General features: G+C 43.7%; 1 protein-coding gene across 1 annotated transcript; it reads right to left on the reverse strand.

Annotated features, from left to right (window-relative positions):
* Positions 1 to 789: 789 nt before the first annotated feature.
* Positions 790 to 1,746, reverse strand: LOC129558766 (olfactory receptor 10H1). The gene is given in 1 exon segment (XM_055430186.2): positions 790 to 1,746. A coding segment is annotated over 1 exon segment (957 nt).
* Positions 1,747 to 11,753: the final 10,007 nt, after the last annotated feature.

An 11,753-nucleotide genomic window follows, 5' to 3' on the forward strand; every position in this document is an offset into this window, starting at 1 on the left:
AGTGCCACCTGGGAAGCCAACAGCATATACAGGCTCTCAAATATCTGTTTAACTAGTTATTTTTTTTAAATGACAGTAAATGAAAGTAACTGTGACGTTCAGTTTTTATCAAATTGGATAAGCAAAAACTTTTTTCAGGTTCCTTAATACTGTTGGAGTGGGAGTGAGGTGCTGTGTGTCCTCAGGTAAGTACTTTGATAAATGAATTTTATGGAATGTGAATTATATTTCAACAAGTTATTTGGTTAAAAATTGAAACTAGGGGCTTCCCTTTTGGTCCAGTGGTTAAGAATCTGCCTTGCAATGTAGGGGACATGGGTTTGATCCCGGTCTGGGAAAATCCCACATGCCACAGGGCAGTTAAGCCCATGTGCCACAACTACTGAGCCTGCAAGCCAAAATTACTGAAGCCCGCACACCCTAGAGCCCATGCTCTGCAGCAAGGGAAACCCCTGCAATGAAAAGCTTGTGTACCACAACTAGAGAGTAGTCCTTACTCGCCACAACTAGAGAAAACCTGCGCACAGCAATGACGACCCCATGTAGTCAAAAATAAATAAATATTTTTTAAAAATTGAAGCTAATGTGAGACACACAGACCCTGAGAGGAAAAGGGAAAAAAAGATTAACATTTATTGAGCACCTACCGTGTGATAAGTGTCATACACACACACACACACACACAAATCTTTACACCATCTTACAAGGTAGCTTTGGTTAACCCCACTGTATAGATGTGGGTGTGGTCATCCTTCTACCATAATCTGAAATCACCTCCACCCCAGTCACTCAGAGGCTGGAGGGGTACAGCTTGCTGAGGAAGGTCTTCTTCATGGCAATCTTCAGCTCCTTGTTCCTGAGACTGAAGATGATGGGGCTCAGGAAGGGAGTGAGGACCGTGTAGGTGATGCCCATCAGCGTGTCTCCTTCCAGAGACTGGGGACCCTTGGGCTTGAGATAGATGACAGAGGCGAAGCCATAGTGCACGACAACCACGGTGAGGTGGGACGCGCACGTGGAGAAGGCTTTGTGCCGGCCCTCGGCTGAGGGGATCCTCAAGATGGTGGCCACGATGAAGGCGTAAGAGAGGACGATGAGGAGACCACAGCCCAGCAGGGCTGCGATACACACCAGGCCCACACCCATGGCCACTACTTGCACTTCAGTTCCACAGGCCAACTTCAGAAGAGGTGGCACATGGCAGCCAAAATAGTGAATCTCGTTAGACCCACAGAAAGTGAGGTGGAAAATGGCAGATGTCACCACCAGCCCAACAACTAAGCCTCCAGCCCAGGACCAGGCCACCAGGCAGGTGCAGCCTCAGGGGCTCATGAGTGCGTTGTAGTGCAGGGGGTGGCAGATGGCCACGTAGCGGTCGTAGCCCATGACGGTGAGCAGGAAGGAGTGGGTGAAGCCAGGCGTGAAGGAGAAGAACATCTGGCTGGCACAGGCCATGAAGGAGATGGAGCAGTCGGTGGAAAGCAGGTCGGCCAGCATGCGCGGGATGATGGCAAAGGTGTAGAGGACCTCGGAGATGGAGAGGGCGCACAGGAAGAGGTACATGGGGGTGTGGAGGCTGCGCTCTTTCCAGACGGTGGCCACGATGAGCAGGTTCCCCAGCAGCGTGAACAGGTACATCAGCAGGAACAGCAGGAAGAACATCAGCTGAAGGTGGGGGGAGGTGGAGAAGCCAATGAGGATGAATTCAGTCACTGAGGTGTAATTTAGCCTCAGAATGGCAGCCATACTGTTGGGGAAAAGAAGGAGGAATTCCCATAGGTAGGAACTCAGAGTCTCTAATGAGCCCTCTTCAGGACTTCCAGGAGAGGCTTCTTCGTCTCTTCAAACCATAATCAGTCCATAATAATGTTCAGAATAGAGGTTCTGCCTTGTGGTTTAAATAGGACCACCTGAATATTCACTGGAAGGACTGATGCTGAAGCTGAAACTCCAAAACTTTGGCCTCCTGATGCAAAAGGCTGACTCATTGAAAAAGACCCTGATGCTGGGAAAGATTGAGGGCAGGAAAAGAGGGTGACAGAGGATGAAATGGTTGGATGGCATCACTGACTCAATGGACATGAGTTTGAGCAAACCCCGGGAGATAGTGAAGGACAGGGAAGCCTGGTGTGCTGCAGTCCATGGGGGGTCACAAAGTCAGACATGACTTAGCGACTGAACAACAACATGCATCTAAAGTGCTTAGCACAGGTCCTGGTACATAGTATGAATTAAATAAATTTTCATTAGTAATACTATATTTTTAAATCCTAGTGGTAGGAAGTAATGGTCTCTGTTTTCTATATGTGGGTTAAGTCCCCACTTCAGAGGTTGCTGTTACCTCTATCATTTTTTCCCAAGAAAAAAAAGTAAAATTAAAGAAAAGGTCAACAATACAATCTTTAAAATAAGTTATTGTTCTGGGATCCCTACTAAAAATTTTTAATTGGAAAAATTTCTTGCTGGTTGGAGTTTCCTCTCTGCATATCCTGTGATCACTATACTCAACATCCTGCCTGTGTTGTTTAGTTGCTAAGTCGTGTCCAACTCTTTATGACCCCAAAGAGTTTTTTGCAAGCCTTAGTAAGTATTAAGTGGAGGCTTTTTTCCCTTTTTATAAAAACTCTACCTTGTTATTCACATGAATTCAAAAAAATTGAGGCGTTGTTTTAAAATAGTGCTTAAAAAAAAAGCCTTCATTACATTGGTCCCTCAATTTTTTTGAGCCTTTGTTTTCTCATCCCTAAAAGGAAATTGATACTAATAATCCCTAGCTGACAAGCGTTGAGTAAGCTTATGCACATAATATGTCTCCCAAGGGCTTACCTGATGGCTCAGTGGTAAAGAATCCACCTGCCAAGGAAGGAGCTGTGGGTTTGATCCCTTGGTCAGGAAGATCCCCTGGAAGAGGAAATGACAACCCATTCCAATCTTCTTGCCTGGGAAAAGGAATCAACAGAGAAGCCTGGTAAGCTACAGTCTATGTGATCACAAAGACTCAAACACGACTAAGTGGCTAAACAACAACAACAAATCTCTTCCACAGCACCTGAAATCAAGAAGTTGAGATTGAGGACAGGTATAAATGACCAGAATTATATTCTCTTAAAATACAGCAACCTATGGTTGTATCCCTTTTGATTGAGGGACTTAATGAATTTATCTTTTCATAATTACTGTTGTTTTCAGACTTAATTCTATCACATTTAATACTTGAGCTAATATATAAATAAATATATGTTAGTATTCAGTTCAGTTCAGTCGCTTAGTCGTGTCCAACTCTCTGTGACCTCATGAATCACAGCACTCCAGGCCTCCCTGTCCATCACCAACTCCCGGAGTTCACTCAAACTCATGTCCATCGAGTCGGTGATGCCATCCAGCCATCTCATCCTCTGTCATCCCTTTCTCCTCCAGCCCCCAATCCTTCCCAGCATCAGAGTCTTTTCCAATGAATCAACTCTTCACATGAGGTGGCCAAAGTATCGGAGTTTCAGCTTTATCATCAGTGCTTCCAATGAACACCCAGGACTGATCTCCTTTAAGATGGACTGGCTGGATCTCCTTGCAGTCCAAGGGACTCTCAAGAGTCTTCCCCAACGCCACAGTTCAAAAGCATCAATTCTTCGGCACTCAGCTTTCTTCACAGTCCAACTCTCACATCCATACATGACCACTGGAAAAACCATAGCCTTCACTAGACAGACCTTTGTTGGCAAAGTAGTATACCTAGATAATACATATGTTTATTTAACATATACAAACACAAAAACATGCACATAGTCCTATTTATTACACCAAACACACCCAAGACACAAAACCTTAAAAACATGGAATTGTAATTGAAAAGAACCTGTGTATGGTCATAAAAGAAGTCTAGGTAAATTATCAAGTGCCAATATTGCAAAGACCCAGAGCATCTGACCACATTACAATAAACTGAAAATTAATATGAAGAGGATACCTGAAAGTTCCCATATATTTTAAACATAATTTAAGATTGTATCATTTGACATTGTCATAGTCACACAAAACTACCTTTGAGGTAAAAGGAAAAATAAGAATTACTAAGAACAGAATGATGAGACATTGAAATAACAACTAAACAAAATGGCTTATGTCTTGGAATTTTAAAAAAAGATATTAGTGTAAAAACTAAGGAAAATCAAATAAGATCTGTTATTTGCTATACAGTATTACACAGCTGTTAGTTTCCTGGGTCTAATCATTGTACTGGCATTGCATAATATGGAAGTTGGATGAGGGGAAGTCAAAGAATTTTCCGTGTCACTTTTGAAAATTTTTTGTAAGCTTACAATTAGTAAAACAAACAAGTTACCATTCAAAGGGACACAAAACTCTCAAGTATCTAGGAATTAATTTAAGTATGTGCATACAAACTTCCACAGAGGACATTAAACTTGTTACAATAGGACATGGAAACAACCTAAATGTCCATTAACAGAAGATTGGATAAAGAAGATGTGGTACATACATTCAGTGTAACATTACTCATCCATTAAAAAGAATGAAATAATGCCATTTGTAGCAGCATAGATGGACTAAGAGATTGTCATACTGAATGAAGTGAGAAAAAGAAGGAGAAATATCGTATGATATAGCTTATATGTGGACTCTAAAAAGAAATGATACAAATGAACTTAAAGAGACTTGCAGACTTAGAGAACAAGCTAATGGTTGCTGGGTGAATGATGGAAGGAAGGGATAGTTAGAGAGCTTGGGATGGACAAGCAGAAACTTCTAGATTTAAAATGGATAACCAACAAGGGCCTACTGTGTAGCACAGAGAACTCTGCTCAATGTTATATGGCAGCCAGGAAGGGAGGGGAGTTTGGGGGGGAATGGACACATGGATATGTATAGATGAGTCCCTTCTCTTTCACCTGAAACTATCACAACATTGTTAATTGGCTATGCCCCAATACAAAAAAAAACATAGTTTTTTAAAAATAAATAAAAGAAAAAAAAATTAAACATGTTAGACATTATAAATAAGTGGAAGAAATGGAAAAACAGTATCTTAGATGTTAATTCCCCCCCCCAGATTTAATCTATACATTCAATGTATTCCTCTCAAAAGAAGCCAGTTGAATTTTTTGAGAAAAATGTTAAACTTGTTATACAGTTTCTGTTAAAGAATCAGTTCAGTTCATTTCAGTTCAGTCGCTCAGTCGTGTCCGACTCTTTGCAACCCCAAGAATCACAGCACGCCAGGCCTCCCTGTCCATCACCAACTCCCGGAGTTCATTCAAACTCATGTCCATCGAGTCAGTGATGCCATCCAGCCATCTCATTCTCTGTCGTCCCCTTCTCCTCCTGCCCCCAATCCTTCCCACCATCAGAGTCTTTTCTAGGGAGTCAACTCATCGCATGAGGTGGCCAAAGTATTGGAGTTTCAGCTTTACCATCAGTCCTTCCAATGAACACCCAGGATTGATCTCCTTTAGAATGGACTGGTTGGATCTCCTTACAGTCCAAGGGACTCTCAAGAGTCTTCTCCAGCACCACAGTTCAAAAGCATCAATTCTTCGGCAATCAGCTTTCTTCACATTCCAACTCTCACATCCATACGTGACCACTGGAAAAACCATAGCCTTGACTAGACTGACCTTTGTTGGCAAAGTAATGTCTCTGCTTTTTAATATACTATCTAGGTTGGTCACAAATTTCCTTCCAAGGAGTAAGCGTCTTTTAATTTCATGGCTGCAATCAGCATCCGCAGCGATTTTGGAGCCCAAAAAAATAAAGTCTGACACTGTTTCCACTGTTTCCCCATCTGTTTCCCATGAAGTGATGGGACCAGATGCCATGATCTTTGTTTTCTGAATGTTGAGCTTCAAGCCAACCTTTTCACTCTCCTCTTTCATTTTCATCAAGAGGCTTTTGAGTTCCTCTTCACTTTCTGCCATAAGGGTGGTGTCATCTGCATATCTGAGGTTATTGATATTTCTCCCAGCAATCTTGATTCCAGCTTGTGCTTCTTCCAGCCCAGTGTTCCTCATGATGTACTCTGCATATAAGTTAAATTAGCAGGGTGACAATATACAACCTTGACGTACTCTTTTTCCTATTTGGAACCAGTCTGTTGTTCCATGTCCAGTTCTAACTGTTGCTTCCTGACCTGCATACAGGTTTCTCAAGAGGCAGGTCAGGTGGTCTGGTATTCCCATCTCTTTCAGAATTTTCCACAGTTTATTGTGATCCACACAGTCAAAGGCTTTGGCATAGTCAATGAAGCAGAAATAGATGTTTAAGAATAGCTATCCATAAAAAATTAAGTCCACCTTGTAGTGAAGAGTGGAAAGAGATGGGGAGGAATTGCCTTCTAAGATACTGAGGCATTCTACAAATCCTTGCAAATAAAGCAATATAGGATTAGTACAGGGACAGACAAACAGATCAGTGGTTCAGAAGTTCTGAACAACAGATTTGAAAAAAAAAAACAAACCTAGAATCCATGGAACAACATGGATGGCTCTTAAAAATAGCACTGGAAAATCAGAAAAAATAGCAGACTTCTACCACTATATATGGTATCACTGTCAAAACAGTATTTGCCTCAATATACATTTTCCAAGAATTCATGAAAACAGAAGGATACACATTGAAAAAATTAAAACAGCTACTGGTCAGGGGTGGGAATCAGATGTAGGACATGATGATAAATGGGAACAAATAACACAGGATCATCCTGCAACTCAATGTTAGCAAAACATCATCAACGAAAGCTTAAGTCCAATAAAAATTTGTGAATGTACACATATATATTTTCACTTACATATGTTTCAATCAATGGTATATGTATGCTTCCCAGGTGGCACAGTGGTAAAGAATCTGTCTGCCAATGAAGGAAATGCATGAGATGTGGGTTTGATCCTGGGTCTGGAAGATACACCGGGGAGGAAATGGCAACCCATTCCAGTATTCTTGCCTGGAAAATTCCATGGATAGAGAAGCCTGGTGGGCTACAGTCCATGGAGTCACCAAGAATCAGACATGACTGAATGACTCAGCATGCACACATGTGTATATATCTCAATCAAATTATACACACACACACACATAAAATACACATGTGTAGGTGGTAAGTCACGTCAGTCATGTCTGATTCTTTGCTACCCTTTGGACAGTAGCCTGCCAGGTTTCTCTGTCCATGGGATTCTCTAGGCAAGAATACTGGGGTGGGTTGTCATTTCCTTCTCCAAGGGATCTTCCCACACCCAGGATCGAACCTGCATCTCTTGTGTCCTCTGCACTGGCAGGTGGGTTCTTTACCACTAGTGCCACCTGAAGAAGTGAAGTGAAGTCACTCAGTCATGCCCAATTCTTTGTAACCCTGTGGACTGTAGCCTACCAGGCTCCTCTGTCCATGGGATTCTCCAGGCAAGAACATTGGAGTGGGTTACCATTTCCTTCTCCAGGGGAGCTTCCCAACCCAGGGATTGAACCCAGGACTCCTGAATTGCAGGCAGACACTTTACCCTCTGAGCCACCAGGGAACTCCCAGCTCCACCTGGGAAGCCCATGCCTCAAATATAAACATATGCATATAACCAGTTTTCAACTACACTGAGGAAAGATCACTCAAATATTATGACATTTTACTTCATTCACTGAATCTTCATTCAACAAAAGATTGTCACAAAGTGTTCCCCCAGAGTCATGGTCAACCAAGTCTTGGAGGACCCAGAATCTCACCTGGAAAATGGACAATTTGACTGAAGTTAGGATAGAGCACCTCACACAGTAAGGAAACATTTGTGGGCTAGAGGAGACCTAAGCAGCCCAGCCAGTATCCAGAGTGCCATCCTCAAATCCCCATTCTTCCTCACCCCTCCTGCCCCTCAGCCACCATCTCTGGACCAGTCCTGGCTCTGGCCTCATGGTCTTTCTCCTGAGGACTGTGTCTGCCCATCTCTTCTCCTCCGCACCACCCCTTCTCTGGCTGCCAGAGCCCATTCTTTGAGACATGCAGAGTTTGTGGAGTTATGGAGCCCCAGGGTTCAAACCCCAAGTCCTCACTGTGTGTTGGGATAATCAGAGAACTGTGTTCAGGGTCCCTGTAGGCATTTGATGCCAAGTGCTCAGCCCAGAGAAATTTCTTAAGAAAAGTTATCTGCATTGTTGTCATCTTTTACTGTCATTGCTGGCTGGCTGTTATTCATCCATCCCACCAGGTGACTATATTGGCACTGTAATAGTCCAGGGCTTCAGACCTAATTACAGGGTAATCTTTCCTCTAATACTATGGATGACCCAAACCCTCAGCATCTGCTTCTTCTGGCAGCCCATCTCTTGAGGCTAAAACGTGCTCCAGGTATCAGCTCCTAAATGCACAAAATGTTACCAAAAACAAAACAAAATAAAACAGAAATGAGGTTTCCCCAGTGGCTCAGTGGTAAAGAATCCACCTGCCATTGCAGGAGATGTGAATTTGATCCCTGGTCCGGGAAGATCCCACCTGGTGCGGAACAACGAAGCCTCTGCACCACAACTGCTGAGCCTGTGCTCGAGAGCCTGGGAGCTGCAACTACTGAGCCTGGGTGCCCTAGAGTCCATGCTCCACAGCAAGAGAAATTACCGCTATGAGAAGCCCAAACACCACAGCTAAAGAAAAGCCTGCACAGCAATGAAGACTCTGCACAGCAAAAATAAATAAATACATTAAAAAAAAAACAACCGAAAGGGCTCTCTCAACTCCCTGTCTCCTTCTAACACTTCTTCTGTGTCACCCTTTCCCATAACAACCCCTAAGCAAGACTCCCCAAGTGGACTCTCCAAGTCATGTGCACAAGTCTGGACCTCAGGGGAAAGAAAGGTCAGGGCCATGATCTCAGCTATGACCTCCCCAACAGAGCCCAACCAGGACACACCCTGGCTGGCATTCAGATCCTACTCCTGTGTCCTTTCTCCTCAGAGGGACACTATTTAACCCAATTGGCTCTCTCTGCTTATCCTCCTGTGTCACAGACCTAGCACCATGTTCACAAGCCAACAATTCAATGGGATACCATATAGCCACATAAAGGAATAAAGTTCTGATACATGCTACACCATGGATGAATCTTGAAGACCTTATGCTGAGTGAAAGAAGACTGCCACAAAAGACCACACACTGTATGATTCCATTTACTTAAAATATCCAGAATAGTTAAACACATCAAGATAGAACACAATAACCCCACACGCGAGACAGTGAAAGAGACAGAGAGTCTTTTGGACTCCGTGGGAGAGGGTGAGGGTGGGATGATTTGGGAGAATGGCATTGAAGCATGTATATTATCATATGTGAAACGAATCGCCAGTCCAGTTTCGATGCATGATACAGGATGCTCGGGACTGGTGCACTGGGATGATCCAGAGGGATGGGATTGGGAGGGAGGTGGGAGGGGGGTTCAGGATGGGGAACACATGTACACCCATGGCTGATTCATGCCAATGTATGGCAAAACCAATACAATATTGTAAAGTAATTAGCCTCCAATTAAAATAAAGTAGTTGTCAGGGAGTGGAAACAGGCTGGAATGGGGAATGGGTTCAAGATCTCCTTTTGAGGTGGAGAAATACCTGAGCACTAAAAAGAGGTGATAGTTCCAGGATTCTGTAAATGTCCTAAATGCCACTGAACTGTGCCATTTAAAGTGACGAGGATGAAGGGACTTCCCTGATGGTTCAGTGGTTAAGACTCTGCGTTTCCACTGGAGAGGCACAGGTTTGACCCCTGGACAGAGAACTAAGATCTCACCTGCCAAGTAACCAAAAAAATAAATAAAATAACAAGAATGTGTACAAGTTGGAACACTTTTAAACTGCTGCTGAAATTGTAAAATGGTACAACAGTTGTGGGAAACAGTATGGATATTCATCAGAAATGAAAACTATTGATAGAACTACCATACGATCTAGTAATCCCACTTCTGGATATGTATGCAAAGGAATTGAAAGCAGGATCTCAAAAGGATATTTGCACACCCCTTTTCATAGCGGCTCTAGTCACAATAGCCATGAGGTGGAAGCAACCCAAATGTTCATCCTTGGATGAATTTGGTAAACCAAATGTGGCTTCTATCCACACAACAAAATTCCATTCTCTTTTAAAAGGAAGAAAATCCTGTGTCATGCTACAACCTGAACGAAACTCGGCAACATTATGCTAAGTGGGATCAGCCAGTTCCTCCAAAATGAAATCCTGTATGATTCCACTTATATGAGGTCTCTAAAGTAGTCAAGTTCATAGATTTAGAAAACAGAATGGCACTTGCTAAAAGCTGGAGTGAGCAAGAGAGGGTTGTTTAATAGGTTTAGAGCTTCCGTTCTGCAAGATGCAGAGACATCTGGAAATCTGTTATGCAACATTGTGAACAGACTTAACCCCAACAAACTGTATACTTAAATATGGTTAAGATGATGAATTCTATGTTTGTGTTTTTTACAGGAAAAAAAAAAGTAGTAGTGACACTTGCTGTAACATGGATGAAAATTTGAAAAAGTTGTGCTTCGTGAAAAAAGCCAGGGGAAAATATTGTCTGATTCCATTAATATAAAATACCTAAAATAAGCAAATTTGTAGGGGGACAAGCAGATTAGTGGCTGCCAAGGGCTGAGGACAGGGAGGATGGGGCATGACTGCTAATGAGAACAGGATTTTATTTGAGGGTAATGACAGTACTGTGCAACTAGACAGAGTTAAGAGTTGCACATTGTGAAATGTACTAAATGCCCCTGAAATATATGCTTTAAAATAGTTAATACCGTATTATGTGAATTTTACATCAATTTTTTAAAAAACAAAATAATCCCCTCCTTCAGCCCCTTGTACCTCTGCACTGCCTCTCCCCTCGTTCACAGCCAGCCAATGCCCAGAAAGAGAGGGAGGGGGTCTCAGCATGCCTGAGGCCAGCCCTGAGCCAAGGGACAGAGAGTGCACTGTCCCTGGTTCAGCCTCCCTGCTCCTGTCCTGGACTAGCCTCCGAGCCTCCACCCAGCTGCGTGTGAAAGCCCAAGGGAAGGCACTTCAGAACAGCTCTCCTCAGGGGTGAGCGGTCTCCTGTTTCTAAAAACTGGGACTGTCTCACACACCTACACGCAGGTGTCCCCATACCTATGCATGGCCTCATGCCTCCTCCTGTCTCTCCCCCAACCCCCTCGCACAATGTGTTATGTTCTTACTTCCACATGATATGCGCATGACCGTCCCACTGCACAAAGGGTCGTGCCAAACCTCTGCACTTACAGAGGCCAGGATGGATGCACACCTGCAGAGTCCAAGCCTCTGGCACACCTGGAAGTGCACTCAGACTTGCATTCTCACAGTACAACACAGCAGAAGCATGAAGAAAACTAATGCATGTGTCCCTGGTGGGCACTTTCCCCCTAATATCTGTCTGACAACTGAGGCATGCACAGATGTGTGTGGGTGTGAGCACCCAGTGAAGCCTGGGTGCATGATTCATGGATAAGAAGCCTTTGCTCAGGCACTGCTTGCCCCAGACTTTGCTCTTCTAGGTTCTTGATACTAAGGTCCACACCTAACACTTAACTACCCACAGCCCTTCCCTCTATCTGAACATCACCTTCTCCAGGAAGGCAGCCAGAGTTGCACACTGGCCTCTATCAGTGGCCATCCAGGTAGCAGAGGAGACCCTGGCCCCCTCACTCACACAGGGAGCTCAGAAGGGAGTGGGCGGGGTGGGAAGCTGCTCCCTCTGTTTATCCCTTTCTTCTCCAGAGGC

This window comes from Moschus berezovskii, chromosome 8 (genome assembly GCF_049115385.1).
Source record: "Moschus berezovskii isolate FMDL1 chromosome 8, NW_MosBer_1.0, whole genome shotgun sequence".
NCBI classification, from domain to species: domain Eukaryota; kingdom Metazoa; phylum Chordata; class Mammalia; order Artiodactyla; family Moschidae; genus Moschus; species Moschus berezovskii.